The sequence below is a fragment of the Manis javanica genome, chromosome 11 (assembly GCF_040802235.1).
Source record: "Manis javanica isolate MJ-LG chromosome 11, MJ_LKY, whole genome shotgun sequence".
Classification (NCBI taxonomy): Eukaryota; Metazoa; Chordata; class Mammalia; order Pholidota; family Manidae; genus Manis; species Manis javanica.
The window spans coordinates 71102458-71122293 of record NC_133166.1 but is presented as its reverse complement, the minus strand read 5'-3'; the positions used below and the strand labels follow the sequence as shown (position 1 = coordinate 71122293).

The 19836-nt window shown below is 49.4% G+C and overlaps 1 protein-coding gene across 3 annotated transcripts in view; it reads right to left on the bottom strand.

Moving 5' to 3' along the window:
* The window catches only part of PARP1 (poly(ADP-ribose) polymerase 1), a 35731-nt gene extending 18181 nt beyond the window's left edge, over window positions 1–17550 (bottom strand). The window contains exons 1-9 of one of the 3 annotated variants that reach the window (XM_037008895.2): window positions 17305–17550; window positions 12983–13148; window positions 9383–9498; window positions 7882–8096; window positions 7161–7260; window positions 5186–5302; window positions 4408–4584; window positions 3409–3450; window positions 1117–1261 (exon numbers count right to left, since the gene is read on the bottom strand). In XM_037008895.2, the coding sequence (XP_036864790.1) occupies window positions 1117–1261; window positions 3409–3450; window positions 4408–4584; window positions 5186–5302; window positions 7161–7260; window positions 7882–8096; window positions 9383–9498; window positions 12983–13148; window positions 17305–17424 (1198 nt within the window). In that variant the 5' untranslated portion in view covers window positions 17425–17550. The remainder of the gene's footprint in view (window positions 1–1116; window positions 1262–3408; window positions 3451–4407; window positions 4585–5185; window positions 5303–7160; window positions 7261–7881; window positions 8097–9382; window positions 9499–12982; window positions 13149–17304) is intronic. The other 2 variants (XM_037008892.2, XM_037008893.2) reach the window with 2 other exon arrangements.
* Window positions 17551–19836: the final 2286 nt, after the last annotated feature.

The following is a 19836-nucleotide window of genomic DNA, read 5'->3' as shown; positions in this document are numbered from 1 at the left end:
TCTGCACCCTTCTCTGAGCAGCTTCTCTTGAGGGAAAACAGAAGAAAGGGCCTAGTGCAAAAGCGGATGTCAAGGCAGCCAACTGCCACCCCAGAGGCGGTTCCTGCCCCCAGGCACAGTAAGGACCAGGCCGACAGAAGCCACCCAAGGACACAGCTCCCCCAGCAGGCCAGCTATGCCAGCTGTGGTCAGGGTGCCCCAGGCAGACTAGGAAGACTGTGGTTGAGGATGACGGGCCAGGATGTTGGCAGTGGAGGGGGTGGACCACATGAACCTCCAGTTTCTTGTATTATACACTCTAGACATGAGATGCTGCGGGCAGAAGGCTTTCAGGCACTCTCCGGTAGGGCAGATAACAAGGGACATTAGCAGTTTATTGCAAACTGGCTGAGGTCCTCGCAGGGAACAAGAACATTTAGTTGTTTGTCAACTGCAGGTCAGGAGAGGCAGGAGGGATCTCAGAGCCGGAGGGAGGAGGGTCAGAGGGCCTACCAGACGTGGCCCACTACACATGCACTTGGACCCAGGCTGCAAGCACAGTGGACTTGGGATGACCAACTGTGCACAATGCACACGCCCCCTCCCCTGGGGATGGAAGGAGGCCATCAACAGGCTCACATGCAGGGATGGACCTGTCCTCCACCACCAAACTGGAGCCCTAACTATTGGACTATTCCATGTGCCTCTAAGTACAAAGAGGAGGTGGGTCTTCCTCCAGACACAGAAACACATATTGAACTCATTGTCTTTGTTGGTGTGGAGTATCTCCCACTGACATTGATCAGCAACTTCCTTTGATGCCATGTCTCCATATTCAAGAGACCTAAGCATCCTACTACCAGGCTCAGATGACTGACTCATGGGTATGGTATGGGGCTGCCTGGAGGAAGGAAAGCAAGACCCAGAAGGACACTCTGTGGTTCAGTTAGGCAAGCCGTACCAAATGCCACTTCAGGTAAGGCTGCTTGCCAGGCCTGTGTTAGGAGTCCCCCCCAGCCTCCCTCCTCCTGCTGCGGGGAGTGGGCAGGGTTCCCCCACAGGATCAGCAAACCGAGAACCCAGAAGGACACCCTCTTTCCCCTAAGATCAGCTCCCCCTGACCCTGGGGAATTGTACCTGGTGGAGAAGAGTTAACTGCAGCCGGGGTCAGGGCTGTGGGCGGTGGGGGTGCAGCCATTGGTGGGGTGCTGGTCTCAGGGGGGAATATACGGTCCTGCTTTTTGACCTTCAGTTTCTTGAGGTAAGAGATTTCTCGGAATTCCTAAAGAATTTAACGTTAAGGAAGAAACCAGTTCTCTCTTGAAATAACCATTTGGTAGAACAAAGCAATTTGGCCTTCCCACATTAAATACTTCTTTTCTTATGATAAACATACAAGAAAATGTGAAGCTTCTAGGATGAAACATAATGCTATCATCTGTATATTATTTCCAGTGCTTCTATATATAATATATATATATATAATAGAGCTGATATAATAGATGCTTTATGGAAAATATATTTTCCTTAACAAACAAACAAACAAACAAACCCCAGTTGACAATGTGGCCAGTGTATGCTGTTAGAGCCTCATTCTTGACTTGTTCCCCTCTAGTCAACGGCTTCACTGGGGCCATATACTTATCCAACGACAGCAAGTCCCCCAAGACAGCACCCACTGGGAGGGAGATAATTTCCCAAAAGAAAATCAGGGTCATTTCCTCCTGTCCATGAAAAAGGGATCTGGATGCAGGGAGTCCATTAACAGTCAGTATTCAACAGAGGGCTCACCTGAGCCCCAGGCAATGCACAATGGGCCATGTGCTCAAGGAAGGTTCCTCTGCTCCTAAGCCTTCATCCAATCAAGAAAGAGCCCTTCCCTGCCACGCCCACATTCTATGAATGCCCACAGAATAAAAGGGGCAACAGATTATTTCCAACAGCAACTACTAGCAGCACCCTGAGGTTATAAAAACAGTTCCTTCCCTTGAGAAGGCAGCTCAGGTCTGACTGAGTCAGATAAAGGAAGGTAAAGTTCAATACAGGAGTAAAGTTCTAACCCAGAGGTGTGCTAAGAACAATGAAAGAACTGGGACTGCTGGAAGGCTCCCTGGAGGCAGTGACCCAAGTCAGCTGGGAGTCAAAAAAGGAGGGTGCTGCCTAAGCAAAGGCATTTGGCTGATATGTGGAAAGTTGGGAACCCTAGGCAAGTAGGGCCCTGTTAGGCAGAAAAATAGGTATGAGCGGGATGAAAAGAGAATAAGGCCAGGAAAAAGCCCACGAAAATAAAAACCCCAGAGTTAATCAGTTAAAGCTCAAAAAGCTAGGAGCAACTTGGCCTGGAATGTTTTGAGTACTCCCCACATAAAGGAGTGTACCTGAGCATAGTGCATGTCTTTATTATGTTATTCATGCAGGCCCAGTTTATTTTTTAACTTTACCTATATGCTGTTCTTTTCTCCTTCAGCCCTAATCAAGTAGTTTGCAACCTAGGCAACTAGTTTAGCATGCAGGCTCAGCCATAAACAACATAGCAAAAGGCAGGAAGGATTCCATCTTCAAGACAAGATTGCATTTTAACACCCAGGAAGTTAAGAAGATTCTTAACTTACTCTTCAGCAAATAGTAACTCAGTCCACCTTGGGGGCCTGGCAGGCAGCCTTGTTTGATATGCTCCCAGACCAGGATGTATGCTATCCCAGGGAGAAATCAGGGCAGGTAGTTCCTTGTGTTAAATCTAAATATTCAGAGACCACTTAATAGGTCAGCACCCCCACCAGTTAGTCACATTCCTGAAGAATTCTTAAAAGGGGGAACCCTCAACCTTTTGGGGCACTCCTCTGAGGTCACCCGTACTTTCTAAGTGCATAACCTTTTAATCTTAAACATTCTCTCTCCAACCTTTCTGGGCACCTCTCCTTGCTGAGGTGGGCTGTACTTTTTCTCTCTTTAAATAACTTTAAATAATTAACTTTTACTCTGCTTCACTACTGTGTCTCTGCCCTTCAATTCTTTGTTGCAGTGGGGACAAGGATGGGGAAAATACACAATACTCCCCCAACAGCCCCACTGCTGGGAGTGTAAAGAATTAAACTGAGTGGGAGGGAGATGTGCATGCAGGGATGGTGGAAATGGTAATTTGGAGAAAAGGGGGTGGAAAGAGGGGAAGCAGAAGGCTGACAGAGGCAGATCACAGAGGGCTTTAGGGAGTCAAGCTAAGGAGCTGACCTCCATTCTGTGGGCCAAGTGCCTGGAGGCAGCAGTCACCCCCAGGGTCTGTGAACCCAGGAATCTTCATGGGCACCAAGCACTGTTGCCCTAAAAACAGTCCTGCTGTGCAGGGAAAAACAACCAAACAAACATATATATATAGATGCCGTGCAATTGGTATCTTACTTTTTTCTCAATCAAAGATGATAAAAAGGATACAAATACCACAAATGGGTCTTTAATATCTGTGAACTCAGAAAACTGGGAGAATATTTTTCTACATGAAATAGGGAATCACTAAAGGTTTTAAGGTATGGGAATTAACAAGGTCAGACTGGCTTTAGAGAGACCACTCCAAAGAAGCACAGAGCAAAGACTGGGAGGGAGGGCATGTTAGTAAGATAGTGACAGACCCAAGAAACAGGAGCCAGAGCAAGGGGGCTGGAGGAAAACAGAGTTCAGTTCTAGACGTGGAGTTAGTGGTGCCCACAGGTGCTCATGTAACCACCTGAGTGTTTATTGTGCGCCCTCTTCCAAATGCTCCATCCCCAGGAGGTGGAACCCAGATCCCAGGAGCAGTAGGCAGTGCCAGGGCTCTTCCCCAGGCTGCCAGGCACCAGCTCCCTTAGCCTGGGGGCACAGATGGAGTCAGTCCAGCTGCCAGCTCCTCAAGGACCACCAGAAGGACTCCAACTGAGGGTTTTTGTTTTTGCCTACTGAGAATTCAATACACCATTCCATTAAAAAAAAAGATCAATAATGGAAGATAACTTGAACTCCAGTCCCAGCTCACCCTCTAGCACCAAGGCAAGGAAATATCCTTAAGAAAAGCTCTCCTACCATACACGCAGGAATTAACTATTTATTCACCAGTGTGTCTCCTGAGCTTACAATAGTGACTGGCACAGAGTACATACTTCCTAAAATAAACAGAAGTGAAAATAAACAGAAAACGAAAATGGCCTTTGCAAGAAAAAGGGCTTTACACCAACTGGACAGACCTGTATTCCAATTGGAAGTACTCTGGCTCTACATTTGTGCAGTTTACAAACATACGGAACATATAATTTCATATTCTGATGATGAGGACAGCATGTTGTACCAATGTCTAAGGAGCACTGAAGGGCAGCTGTAGTGACGTAGTGTGGACAACCCCAGGAGGTGGGACCATGTGTTTCTGTTAACATCCTAGGATCCTCCCTGCCCCACCAGACTTACCTTTGGGGTCACCCACTCCTTTCGGCTGGGTGTCTGTGTCTTGACCATACACTTGGTCCAGGCAGTAACATCCCCGGTACAGTAATAAGCATCACTCTTGAAGACTAGCTGGCCTGAGCATTCCTCACAGGGATGGAGGGCGCCAAACACCATGCCATCGGCCACTCGGTCCAGGATCTGAAGCCAGTGAAACAACTTTGTCAGAGGGAAAGAGTGGCTCCAGAGACATTTACCAACCAATGTGGAATAAACAATCTGCAGACCCCAATCCTACAAAAGAGGATGGGCTTGCCCTGACCTGCTAGAACTCCCCTGGGCATCTGGGTAATCCTGCAGCTCCCCACCTCTTGGTGACTCAAACATGGAGAGCCCGAGCACCCCCAACTGCTGCCCAGTAACAGTGCCAACAGTTACCCCAGAGGGGATGGCAGGGTAGGGCCCCTGGGGAAACTAGAGGGTCCCCCACTCCCTTGCAGCCCCTTGGGGACTCTGGGCAGACAGTGGCAGAGGACTCCTTGGGTCAAAGCATGTGGAGTGAACATGCCAGGCAAATACATGGCACACCTCAGTCTTTGCCAAAGTCTACGTCAAGGCCCCCAGGGCCTGAGAGAACCTGCCCAAGGCAGAGGCCATGATGGCAATGACCACACAACGCGACACGAACGTCCACGCCTCCCAGTCAGTACCAGCAGGGGTTCAAGGGCCTACCACACTCTACAGGGTCAGTCACTCCACAATGCCTGGACCCGTCATGTGTGTCTCACTTAAAGTGGCTCACCGCCGACTCCCCAGATGGTACTTGCTGCTTGTTGAAGAGCAGCAGCTCTTTCAGGTCGTTGGTGGAGCACACTTTCTTTAGCTCATCCTTGAGGTTCCATACCAGCTCATTCTGGGCCTGTGGGCAAGATCCCCACTGAGAACCAGCTCTTCTCAAAGAAGCTGCCCAGAGACAATCGTACCCTGGTTGTCCTTGGTCTCCTTGCAAGGGAGTGGAGCTGTCCTCCAAAGCTGGTTCCTCCACGGGCAAGTGCACCCCAGCCACACTCCCATAGGGGCCAAAGCAAGCCTAGCGCGTGGTCTCAGGGACCACATGGGGACAGGAAGGCTGAAGCCAGGTTAGAGTCCTTGGAATCCACCCCTCAAGACAAATCCTGGGATACAGGAAAGAGGCTGGAGGAACAAGGTTTATCTCTCCTGGGTGGAGCTGTTAGAGAGAGGCTGTTTGAGATGACCAAGAGCTCGGGCACCTGCTGCTCTCTGGCAATCTGAAAGCCAAAGGGGACAAACCCCACACACTTCCTGTTTCCTTGACTGCATATTACATTACCACGCAGGAATGCTTTAAGCTCTTCTGAAAATGGAGTTTTGAATCTCTGGTAATACTCATACAGCACCTGCTCTCAGTGAAACCCTTTCATGTCATCTCATTTACTCTCACAACCATCAGGGAAGCACTGGCCTTGCTGAGTCAGAGCCAGGGCCAGCCACCTCCCTCTCTAGGGTAGGGGGCAAGCCATTCACACCGTGGCCTCAGACCCCTGTGGTGAGCAGAGGAAAACGCCGGTCCTGCATGACCCATCTGGCGCCCTCAGCACTGAGCAATGTGGGTGGAGTCACCCCCCTCTGCAGGGGCTCTGTCAAGAACACCCCCAGTGTGGCACCTGCACTAGGCCACCAGTTATGGAGACAGAGCACAAGGACACTGTCTGACTGCACAGCTCAGGTGAAAGCAGTTGAACCATTTCACTTATGTGACCAAGGAGGGGAGGCCAGCAGAAACAGATGTGCCAGGTGGGGAGGGTGGGGAAGCACCTGATTTTCTGACTGTTTACCTCTGAAAAGGCCAGATAGAGACACCACCAAACCCACACAAGGACAAATGCAGAACAGCGTGACAGCTTCACTGCAGCTGGGCTGGGGCACAACAGACCCATTTTTTTTACTGAAGGACAATCACACTGTATTTGTGATTCCTCTCAAGCAATCAGACCCAATTCTGAAACTACTAATTTTTACACCACTGGCAAAAACTTTACCCTGATACTGAGAACAAGACAGAGGGCTCATGAAGATAATGTTCCCAAGAGAGACTATTCTCCCCTAGACTCCCTGAAACCCAGCATTTCCTGATTAACAATGGATAGTTTTTCCCTTTTGTTACATGCCTTCTATTTTTTTTTTTAATTTTATTTTGGTATCATTAATCTACAATTACATGAAGGACATTATGTTTACTAGGCTCCCCCCTTCACCAAGTCCCCCCACATCCCCATTCACAGTCACTGTCCATCATCATAGTAAGATGCTGTGCATGCCTTCTATTTTTTAACAAGACGTCTTCATTAATAAAAACATGGAACATCTTTGTGTCTCCAAGCTATCTGCCTATGTTAAGAACCTTTGGCATCCTTGAACATCCACTCTGCAATGTTTACAAGTGACCCTACAGGTCCAGGCCACAGAGAGATGTTTCTCATGGTTGCAGCATGAACCTACTGCCTCCCCGTGAGGGTGCAGAGTGGAAATGTGGCACCTAGAGCCCAATGTGGGTTTTCCTTTGAATAAGACTTGCTCTTTTAAGGGAAGGGAAGAAAACACTGAGGGGAAGCCATGCTATTTAGCAACAGCTGTCCTAGTGAGAATTCTCACAGGTCTTGGTAAAGGGGGCGTCCACACCATCTGAACTTTCTTCACAGAACAAGGGAAGAGAACTGAGGCAGGATGGCAAAAGGAGACGAACAGCTTGAGCTCACCTTGAGAGCCTTCTCAAGCTTACGATCCTTGTCTTTCTCTTTTTTAGATTTCTTCTTGGCCACTTCGTCCATTCCATCCACCTCATCGCCTTTTCTCTTTCTGAGAGAAATCAGGATATAAGTGAGAAGAATAAGAGCCATTAACATTCTGAAACCGAGGGACCTGACTAACACAGAACCTTATGTCATTCACTGTCCCCTCTGCCAGGCTCTGACATGCTTGCGATTCACTTGGTGCTCTCAGGAGCTTGCTGTCTGCTTGGAGGTATGTGCAGCTGACACCATGGCTTCAGAACACTCTGTGCCACAGAGCAGTGCAGGGGTTGCTCCAGGGCACTGGACATCCAAAACAGAATCAAGGGCTCAGGCCTCATCTGATGTCAAAACTCCCATAATTTCTTGGCACAACGCATTGGCCTGGAAGGTTCTGGCAGGAGCTATGCTTGAAACACCTGCCCAAGGAGATGTGCCATGGAGGGGGCTAGACCAACCAGGGGCTTCAGACACACATTCAGGGACGGCCCTGCAGCCTTCCCTACCCTGTCCTCCCAACCAGGCAGGGAAGCAGCAGAGCTCTGCTGTCACCACACCTAGGTCTGCACCCCCTGGCTTTCTAACCATAATAAGGGGAACACAGGGGTGGTGTGTAACCCACTGGTCTCTGCACCTCCATCGGGACCCTTGCTGAGCGAGACCGTGTTTCCCGTGGCCCTCCACACACCCTTCACTCTTGACTCCTGGGAGATGCTTCTTCAGGGCTTCTTTATCCTCTGCAGTGAGGAGGCTGAAGCCCTTTAGCTGGCTCGCGGTATACTCAGCACAGAACCCCAGCTCCTCCCTGTTATTCACGAAGCAGCCTGGGTGGTACCAGCGGTCGATCACGCCCAGCTGAGGCTTCTCTGGGTCCAGCATCTTCTTAGACAGGCGCACCTGGCCCTATGGGAAAACCATACATGGTACCAAGAGGGAGACAAGGAAGGGTGGTGAACACAAGGGGCTGGGGGAGACACAAGCCAGCCTGGGCTCCAGCCAGTGAGGGGTCTTGGATCCATGCCCAGGGCACCCCAACAGTTGTTGGGAGGTTTGGCCCTTATGCTACCACAGATTGTGTTACCCTCAAGCCTCAGTACCCCCGTTTTATATGTGGTCAACTCCAATAGCGACTATCTTCCCAGTGACCTGGACAGGTGGAAAGTGGTAATATTCCTGCAGATGTTGGGTAGATCTGGAGCAGGAATAAGGACACTGAACTGTGTCAAGGTGAGCCAGGGTCTGAACACCTAGGAGGCTTCACTGCAGATGCCTGATGCCAGTCAGGATTTCCAGCATAAGAAGTGGTAATTAACCAATAATGTTTATTCAGTAAGAACCAAGTCCTGCCATCCTGCCCAGGTCTCTAATTCTCAGGCCTGATATTCCTAGGAGTTTCAAGCCTGTGAGCCCCAGATTCCACCAACTTAGGCAAGGCGTGCTGGCACTACGTAAAGTTCAATTTCAGGCCAAGCAACACTCAACTGCGTGGTAGATTCAGGCACTGACCTTGGAACTTTAACTTTTGCTTCAAAAGTTTGATGGCTGAAGGTGGTTAGAGCATCTAGCAATTCCTTATTTTTCCTTTCTAAATCCCAGCTGGTTCACTTCCATTTCCTGTGCAATATTTTGAGGAGGCAGAAACTGTCAATCAATTCCTTAAACTAATTAATGGGAATGTTTGCTTAAGATGAGAATGGTGACAAGGCTGGGAGGCACGGGACTATTGTTCTGTGTCCCTGGCTATGTGGATAATCGTTCATTCTGCCTGACTGGCTGTCACATTCTTTAGGGACCAGACTGTGTTCATAAGCTTCCTCTGATTATAGAGGAAACCTTAAAGCTCAACCAGGAAGCAAACCCACTCAAGTGTAATCCTACCATAAAACACAGACCAACAGCTTCTGCTGCCCATCCTGGAGCCCAGAAGAGGCCCCTTGAGTGAAGCTTTCCAGACCTTCCCAGGTCTTAGAAGAGTGGATGCAGCCACACACAGCAGCTGGACCCCAAGTGCTCACCTGTATGGAAGGAAGTCACTGCCAGCTCCTGTCTCAAAGATGTTCACTTCATTTTTAACCTCTAGTGTTGAGCTGGCATTTGAAGCCCCCGTTTTTCTTTTCTCTCAAAACGTCCAATGAAATCCAATGCAAGAAATCCCTACAGCCTGGCCGTCTGAGCTCCCAAGCTCTCACCTTCTCAATCTTCTCCATGCAGCCCTTGCACGTGCTTCTGTTGGACTTGGCGTACTCCGCTGCAAAGTCCCCCAGTGTCTTCTCCATCTTGCTGCCACCTCCATCTGCACCTTTGTCTGAAGCATCGAACACAGCAACTCACCTCAGCAGCCTCAGAGCATAGCTCCAGAGAGCCCCTGGTCTCCCTACACGCCCTCCCCAGGCTCCTTCCACCAGGACACCTTGTGTTTGGGGTGACTAAAACTGGCCCATCTCATCTATGTCTGTTTCTGACAACTGTCAGCCTCTTTCCTGGCACTAAAATAAAAAAACGTTCCCAGACAAGCTCTTTGCACAGCATGTTAGGTGGTAGCTGTCTCACCTTCCAGCTCTTCCGCGGCCTCTGGACCCCTCCCTTACCGGAAGGTACTTACCGCCAAAGCCCTGTACCACATGGAATTCTAACCCCACCTTCTAATTTCTACTATACTTTAATCTAAGTTAAATGTTGAGTCAAAAGGAGTACCTTGAAATAGAATCAGACACAAGTACATGTAAGTGTTAAACAGATGGTAAAGGGCGTTTCCTACTAGGTTCAATCACTCAGTAAGGAGTTTTGAGAGTACATGGCCAAGCATCCAGGACCAAAGCTAGATTCTTCTGTTAAACGGAAATAGTTCTAACACGAACTGTTTCTCTCCTACAATCAGGAACAAGACTGTCTCCTCTCACCATGTCTATTCAACATTGTATGGGAGGTTCTACTAAATGCATTAAGATAAGAAAAAGATGTAAAAGTTGTAAGTTTAGAAAAGAACAAGTAAAGCCGCCTCAGTTTGTAATCCCGACACCTGCTACATGACAAGCCTCGAAGACATTATGCTGAGTGAAATAAGCCAGACACTAAAGGACCACTACTGCGTGGTTCCACTTACACGGGGCACGCGGGGTAGTCTAATTCAGAGACAGAAATATAGTAGTTAACGAGGGCCAGGGGAGTAGAAATAGACATTATTTTGTAATGGGTATTTTGGGCAAATGAAAAAGTTCTGCAGATGGATGGTGAGAATGGCTGCACAATAATGTTAACAGACTTAATGTCACCAAAACATACACTTTAAAACTGTTAGATGGTAAATATTGTGTTGTGCCTATTTTACCACAAAAAAGGTGACTGAGCATTTAAAAAAGGTATTATATTAGGACAGGATCCCATTTCTGCAAAAAAAGAAAAATATATACACATACACACATGAATTAGTATTTGAACAGAAAGCAATTATCTAAGGAAGTACTCCATAATGCTAATGATAGTTATCCCCAAACTGCAGTATATGGGATGATTTAAATGTTTTCTATGTCTAAATATATTAAGTTGGGCTCTTTGGATGAAAAATACCTTAACAATTAGTAGGAAGTATTTTTATGATTGTTTCATAAAAGAAACACGCTTATAGCAAAATGACTGCCTTTTCATATTATAAAATTATAATTTGACACATGTAAATTATAACTAGACACAACAATCTAGACCCCTAAATGGACAACCCTACTACCCTGACAATGACCACAGAATGGAAAGTTCTGTCACACCTGTCCTCTGCTAAATCCACATTCTCCACCTCCTCTTGGCAACAGCCTCTCATTTTTATTCACAATTCTAGCTGTGTCACTCATCTCTCAGTTTCCAGCAGATCAGAAACAGCCGGAGACAAAGACAGTCAGAGAACACCATTTGGCACAGGTCCAAGGGGATCTGGGGGGAAGGGCAGCTGATGTTCCCATCGACAGCCTATCCTAACAGCTCAGGGAAAACGGGGCCAGCTTAGGAAGGCAGAAAAATTAGAACACAGCCCCAGATCTTCAAAGGGATGAAAAATAAACAATTTAAAGGTGCCTCCGCAAGTTAAGTCTGCAGGGGCGACGACTGAAGCTCACGTGGAGGAAAAGGACCCAGGACGGCTGCCACAGTGAAGAACCAAGCTGGAGAACTGACACCACCGGGCACCAAAACTTCCCATAGCGCTGCCATAATCAAAGTGTGGTACTGGCCAAATGAACCGACAGGGAGACGGGAAGGACCCATAAACACGCCCACACCAACATCGGCAACTGATGTGTGACGAGGAGCACAGAATGCAGCAGAGAACAGAGGCCTTCCAACACGGGGCGCTGCAACTGCTGGACATGCCCAGGCAAAAGAAGGGCACACGGATTTTACACCCTCCACAGAAATTAACTCAAAATGGATCATGGACTTAAAAACCCCAAATCACAAAACTAGGACATAACACAGAAGAAAGTCTAGACGACTGTGGTTGTGGTGATGACGTTTTAGACACGAGGCTAAAGATTTATGAAAGAGAGAACTGACCAGCTGGACTACACCAAAACTGCAAGCTTCTGCTCCGGAAGAATGAGAAAGATGACAAACCACAAATTGGGAGACGGTATTTGCAAAAGACACATCTGATTAAGGATTGCTGTCCAGAACACACAAAAAACTCTTATTACTCAAGAATAAGAAAAGGAACAAAAACCAGGCAAAATACCTGAACAGACTCCTGACCAAACATGTGTACACATGGCAAAGACATGACAAGATGCTCCACATCATATATCATCAGGGAAATGTAAATTAAAACCACTACAACACCTATTTGAATGGCCAAAAAAATCCAGAACACTGACACCACCAAGTGCTGGTGGGGATGTGGAGTAGCAGGAACTTGTTCATTGCTGGTGGGAGGGCAGACTTGTGTGGCCGCTTTGGAAGACAGCTGGCAGCTTCTACAAAACTAAACATACTCTTCCCATACGACCCAGCGATCATGCTCCTTGGTATTTACCCAAAGGAGCTGAAGATTTATGTCTACATAAGAACCTGCACATGGAAGTTTACAGCAGCTCTATTCATAACTGCCCAAACTTGGAAGCAACCAGATGTCCTTCAGTAGGTGATGGATAAACAGGGGTACAGCCAGACAACAGAATATTCTTCTGTGCTGAAAAGAAACAGCTTTCAAGCCGTGAAAAGACAGGGAGGAAACTTAAATGAGTATTACCAAGTGAAAGAAGCCAATCTGAAATGGCTACATACTGCATGATTCCAAATATATGACATCCCTGGGAAAAGCAAAACTATTGTGTCAGTAAGACCCAGTGGTGTGATATTAAGGGAGAATCAGCAGAACATGGCATTTTAAAGCAGCGAAGCTCTAAAGGGTATGTGTCCAAACCACAGCACACACGGCACGAATTGAGTCCTCATGCAACTGTGCACTCTGGGTGACTCTGACACGCCAGTGCAGGTTCTTCAACTGTGACAAATGCACCACCTTGGGGGAGGATGCGCCTGTGGGGGCGCTGGGGGTGCATGGGAACCCTGTACTGTCTGCTTCATTTTGCTGTGAACCTAAAACTGCTCTGAAAGATAAAGTCTATTGAAAACAAAAACAACAACACATTTAAAAGGCTACATCTCAACCATGGGGAGAAGTAAACATTTTGCTAAAGGACATGCTGGTCAGAGGAGCTGCAGCACTGGGGCTGGCTGACCAGCTCGCACACATGGGCAGCAGAGAAGGGCTGAGGTGCCCTCCCAGCAGGGTCTGCTCCCACCTGTCACTCCTCCAGCCTCCGCCGTCTTCTTGATCTTCTGCTGGTCGTCCCACCGCAGTCCAGAAAACCCCTCCACCTCGACATCAGGGTGCCGGATGCAGTGGCCGACCTTCCAGAAGCAGGAGAAGTGGTACCAGTGCGGGACCTTCCCGTCGAACATGGGTGACTACGATGGGACAGAGTGCAGTGTGTGACCAGCTGCTCCCCCTGCCTCCGAGGTAAACCTGTTTCCCTGTTTGCTTTTCCCTAAGGCGAGGAGGCCTTGCCCAGACCCTCCAAGTCATGGGCCCAGAGCTACACACACAAGGAAGCCACCTCCCATTTCTCCCTTCCCCAGTTCTTCAGGCCCACACCACCCATGGGAAGGCACTACTTCTGATTATGTGCTGTTGTGTGCGAGGGAGGGTCCCCCACAAGACACCTACTGTGTCCCCATCCCCTGCGCCTGCATGGCCCAGCTGAGTACCTCTGCAGTAGCACTCAGACAGGACAAGTCAGATAATGAGCCAGGCAGAGAAAATGTGTCAGAAAGCAGCAGCTGCACTGATGGGGGGCATGAATGTGTCTGTGAGGGAAAAAGGTGGGGGTGGGGTGGGGAGTGGCAGGCCAGGGAGGGCAAAGGGAGATCTCCCCAACTGCAGCCAGTCCCTCTCTCCTGTGAGGCTTTACCCAGCGGGGGTACTGACTTGATAGCATTGAGCCTTTCACTGTGACAGGGACCAAGCAGAGTGGGTCCCTGTAATTTCAAAAGCCATCATGTATAACTCCACAACTGCCTCTGGTGGGGACCAGGACCCTCACTTCACAGATGCCTTGGGCTATGGGTGACACAGGCAGGTGACTCAGCCCCAGCTTGAATCCGACACCATGGTTCTTTCTGCCACACTGCTTGGAAGGAAGAGCTGCTTAAAAATACACAAATGGTTCTGATTGAAGCAAGGGGGGCCCCAAACATCTGTTTCTACAGAACATAAAGCTGAATGTCATGCAGATGGAATGAGGATATTATAACAGCATTAAAAATAACTACTATTCACAACTTTTAAAAAAAGGTGAAGTTGTGGGGATAGGGGAAATATGCTGAAAAGGCAATGTCAAGGCCTCCCGACCAGCTCGCTCTCACCGTGCAAGGGACCTCTTTCCGGGAGTAAAATATTAGTGTTCAGGCGGGCACTTTGAGGACCCCTGGGTTCAAGCAGCCTGCACCACCCCCTGGGCAGGGCTCAGGGCTCCAGACCTGCTGGGAACAAATGGCATGTCCAAAACTCCACAGATAGAACTGTTAGGGGATTTGAGTCCTGTCTGGCTCTCTAGTTTTAAATGGTTAACTCGCTGAGTCCCTTTTAGTGGGCTTTATCGGCCTTTATTCTCTCTCCACCCGACTCATACCTACTTTCCTGCCCAACAGAACTATCTCCCAGGATGCCTATTTGGTCAACGCCTGTGTCCTGCATTGTATCAAAGCTCCAAGGGGCACGATGCCATCCTGCTAGCACTGACACTCCAGCCTACAGATGGCACTCTGTGGAATGCCCCAGGTCTGGGGGGAAGGAGGAAGGACAGGGCATTCCTTCTGTGGAGAGGATGTTCCCTCCAAACCAGACAACAAACAGCACTTCAGAGTGGAATGGTGTTTCCACCACGGCAGCTCACTCACCCTCAAGCACTGCCCATCTTACTACAGCCGCTGTGGCCTTAACCTGGCTCTTCCTGCCTTGGGGCCCTTGTCTACCTCACCTCGCAATGCTCAGCTTACACCTGTGAACAGATGTGCGTGGCTCAGTGGCTTTGTCCTATGTAGGAACTTGTGGGGGGTGGCATTTCTTCTTGGCTCAGTCAGGGCCCAACATCTGCCCCAACGTCTGCCCCTCCAAACCATGGTCCCCAGCCACCCACCCAGTGCAGCGTCAGACATGTTGCCCAAGGGCATATTCACAGCAACATCTTGGGGACTCTCTCTAAAGGAAGAACCTTTGACTAAAGTGAGAATTTAAGGCTGAGAACGTGGCAGGAAGAGAACTAGACTAGGGTCACAAGACTGGCTTTCACTTGGCAGCTACAAGGTAAAGCTTGAGCAAGTGGCAGACGCTGGCTGTGTATTCAGCAAACACTGAGCACCCACCATGTCCCAGAGTCCGCAGCCAGCACCTGGCCTACTTCCTCCTGTGTGAAACAGGCCATTACACTGCCCGCCTACCCAGATGCCTAACCCAGATGGCTGGCCACTGGCACACAGTATGCGACCACGCTGTTCGCCTCAGGCCTGTCCAAGGCAAGGCAGAACACTGGGCCCACCTCATCCCCCACCACTCCCACCACCCTCACTCCACACCCCTCATCCCAGTTCAAAGGCTGGAAGCCCGGTTCACCCCCTCGAGGCTGCCCGGGACAGGCCTGGTGAAGTATCAGGTATTTGATACTCAAAGAACAAGCTTCTCATACAGATGCCAAAGGCAGTATTCAAAACTAAATGGCAAGAACGGCTTCCTTCTTTCCCGCCTCCACCAGCTCAGCCGGCCTACAAGACCAACATTACAATCTGAGTTAGAACTCCACCCCAATTACAGAACACCACACCAACTTTTAATATTAGTAATTTCTTTCACTGTCAATCATGCCAAATGAAGGCACGAAAGGTTAAACATCATTCGGTTCAGGAATCGGTTCCTCAATGGGGCCATCACCCTATGGGTGTCTTAAAAATACAGAGAATACACAAAGGCTCACAAAAGAAACCAATTATTCTGAAATAATTACCAAAACATTTAAAAGTTTACTGGGTCATGCTACTGTTGAACTTGGAAAGATGTAGCAAGATTCAGCATTCACTCTAATTACTGGAGTTTTGTTGTGATGAGCGTAAATGATATTCTGACAACCTCCAACAGATGTAAAGGGAGGTGAAAATGGCTATAATTACTGTAAGGTGACCAAAATCACAGGTGGAGCAAATATGCCTTTGCTCTGCAATTTACATTACTAATTAGGGAAAGAAGGTATTTTATTTAGAGGTTAGTGAAGATAGGGATGTACGTTTTTTTCTCATGTGAACTCATGCACTGTTTGGGTTCTACCTGCCATCCCAGATTGCAGGTTAAGAACCCCTGCACTAGAAGGGAGCTTCTCAAGAGCAGGCCACCCATTCGGGGGAAAGTTCGAAGACTTTAGTGGAAGATACAGGTCTTCAAAAGTTGGGCCTTGTCTGCTTCTCCATCTGCAACTCCCTGCCACTTCTGTGATGCTCCCAGTTCAGCTCACACATCCATCCAGGGGCAGTCACCCTGAACAGCAAAGTTCACCAGTCATCTTCCCTTTAACCAAACTGGATGCTGCCAAGGGCAGTCGCTGTGTTTCTAGTACAAACACAATGCCTAATACTCACCAGGTGCTCAGTATTTAAATAATGAGTAAGTACTGAGTGACAAGCAGTGAGCTAGGTAGGCTCTGAGGGGCCCACAACTGCAGTTTCCAATGAAATGGGATGACCTAAGTACTTGTCATTTGGAACTCACTCTCCTCCACCGCACAAGTAGAGAAAATCCAGCAGTAACTATCCAGTCATACCCAAACACATTACTGCCTCACTGCTGGGAGAATAAAATCATTTACTTTGACCATGAGTACCACTGTTGGTAACAGACAGCTTTACTTTGGAGGAGGGGTTGGAGGGGAAAAGTGAAAGCCGGACTACACCCATGCGGGCTGGGGGCTGGGGAAGTAGGGGCCTTGGGCACCTCCCGGCTCACCCACTCTGCCCTGAGTCTAGGGAGATGGGTAGCCACCCCCCAACCCCCGCCCAAGTTTATCAACTCCATCCCAGCCCCTTAGCCCGAGGACACGGAGAATGTCCCCCAGTCTATCAACTGCACCCCGTCCCAAAGCCTGGGAAACGGAGGGGGCCCCCGACCTTCAACTCCATCCCGTCCCGAAGCCTGGGGCTGAGGGGCCCCCAGTCTACTAAGAAGCCGAGAGAACTCCCAGCCACGCTCGCTCAGACTAGGCAGCTGCAGACGCACAAAGAAAACATGTGACCGGATCCAGAAAGTCGGAGGGAAAATAGTGTTTTAAACCACAAATTAGGCCCAAACTGAATGGAAGGCACAGAAATGACGCCAACTTGTAAGGTTCTGCATAATTAAGAGAACAAGGGTGAGCGTGCTGAACTGATACCCCAAAATAGATTAAAAAAAATTCGCGAGCCCGTCGCCCCCATCAACAGAGGATGAAACCTCCTGGACGAAGTGGCCAAGGGTGGGCGGCCTGGCGAACGCCCCGAGGAGCAACGTGCCCTGGAGCGTATAGCCCGCGCCGCGCGCCCGCACCTGCACCATGATGGCCATCCGCAGCGAGTCCTTGGCGATGCTATCGCCGCATTTCTTGCATGAAGCGCGGCCGCTCTTGGCGTACTCGACTCGGTAAAGCCTGTCCGAGGCCTCGGCCATCCTCGTGCCCTCTCTGCTACGCAACTTGGAGACACGCCGTTGCAGCCCGGCTCCCGTCCGCGCGTCCGCTAGCTCGCCAGCCCGCTCCCCGCGTGCTTACGGCCGACGTCGCGTACGCAGAGCACAGCGAGTACGCCGCGCCCCGATAGACTGCCAATGCCAGGCCGCGGGAACGCCCCCTGATGCGTCATGGGGTGGGGCCGACGTCGCGCGCTCGCGCGCCTTCGCACCGCCGGCCAGAGGGCGGTTGGGTCTGCTCTGCGGCTGCGCGGGCTGGGTCTGGGTCGGGGCTTGGAGGGTCGGGCCTGGATCTGGGACGGGGCTTGGTTGCACCCGCCGCTTCCGGCGCCCCTGCGCCGCTAAGTGACCGCTGCATGCCGGCCAGGCGCACGTGCTGTCACTGCTAGTGGTTCCAGCCCTGTTAATAAGAGCAGCCTCCCCTGGCGGCCGAGGTCTGGGGTCCCTGGACTGGCTCGGGACGGGCCAGATCTGTATCCCGCTGGCATCGGAGGTTCCATTGCAATGTTAAGGGTCCCGGTGACTGTCAGCAATAGTCAAAAGGGCTGCAGCTACTACAGCTTGTTAATGTAGAACTATATATAACTGGTTTATTTAATAATCCTAGCGTTTCATTTTATTCATTTAAGACATAACTATAGCATAGTGTGCTGTATTTGAGACTATTCAGTTCTGCTGTGGGGACAAGAAAAAGGAACAGGATGCATGAAACTCATTAAAATGCTAAGCATAGAGGAGAAGAAAGCTAGTAGCTTAAAAGACTTGTGGAGTAGACAGCAAGTAGTGAGACATAGACAAGAATCTTGTTAGTGACCTGTTAGATGTGCTGAAGGTAAACAGTAAGTGGGATACAGGATGGCATAAATAAAAGAACTTAGCAACCAAATAAAAAATCAGAATCATTGGACCTCTGGGTTGACAACCATATCACCTCTAAATGGCCATCACTGGCGGTAACATGGTCCCATTCTAGTTACCATATGCTCTGTGCAAGGATTGCAGATAAACCCATGCCTGCTCAGCAGGCTGATTGGTGATCTACCTATAGCCAGATGTCCCTCTGACTGGTGACTGAGTTGATTCCAGTTACTCTGCTGAATAGCCCTGAGCATCCTCAGCTCTGGTACTTATAACCCTTCCATCAGTGGGGCTGGCTGATAATGGCAGAGAGAGACAGAACAGGCGAACATTGCACAACCCAAGGTTTTGATGGTGTGGGCCTTCTGTCTTGCCTCTATCCTGTCTGGTGCCTTCTACCCACGTGGTTCCCCTTGAGTAGAATGGCTTGTCTGATGACTCACCCTTCCCTCCTGCAGCAGTTGAAAGATGCCCTTCGTGCCTCAGGGAATCCGACACTCCTGGAATGGCTGACGGCTGCCATCAGGGCAGTTTGGCCTAATCAGAGTGGTTGACCGTCTTTACCCAGTAGTTGGAAAACATGTAGAGCTACAACAGGTACTGTGGGAATTGGGTATGAAAAATATCGTTTATAATATGGACCCTCAGGCCCCAATGAGGAGGTGTTCACTGTAGGAATGAGAAATCTGGTGCTGCAGAGAGCTCCCACATCTCTTTTTGGATCCCTGGTGACTACTCTTGCATCCACATAGGGTAACTCATAGATGAGGCTACTCGTACTTTAGCAGTTCTGGGGGAGGTTGAAGGAAGTATGGGCTATGACTGAAAGGAGAAGTGCAAAAGGCCCTGCGAAGGTCTCGAGGACCCAGACGTGGGTTAATTTGATAAAGGCCGGGGTAGTAAAAGAAAACTTTGATGGGCAGCCCAATAGAATCTTGTTAGAACTATGGCATCAATTAAAGGCAGAGCAGCAGTTGCAGCAGCTGAGGTCCAGGACATGGAAACTGGAGTCAAGGCCTCATGCTCAGCCTTTATCCCTGCAAAACTTCTGGGGGACAGTACTCACGATTCGCCCGAGCCCTCACCCCCGCAAGAGGATGATTGGGCATCGCGGTTCAATTGAGGGGGGGGGCAGTCAAAAGTTCCCACCTTGGGGGACATGGTAGGGACCAGAGGCCACATATAGTATTAGCAACTCATTGGTCCCCTGTGAATGTACAATGTTTCCTGGTGCTGGTGGACACAGGAACTAAGTGTTCTCTGATTTATGGCAACCCTGACCGTTTTCCTGGGACTCCTGCTGTGATAGATGGCTATGGGGGTAAGGCAATTAGACTGAAGAAAGCCCCAATCCCATTGGGTATAGGGCGTTTACCCCCAAAGGAGTATGCCTGGGGGGCACAAGGAAATTGGAGAAACTCTACAGAAGTTGGAGAAGGCAGGCATCATAAAGCCCACTTATAGTCCTTTTAGTTCTCCAGCGTGGCCAGTGAAAAAGCTGGACAGCTCCTGGCATATGACTGTGGACTACAGGGA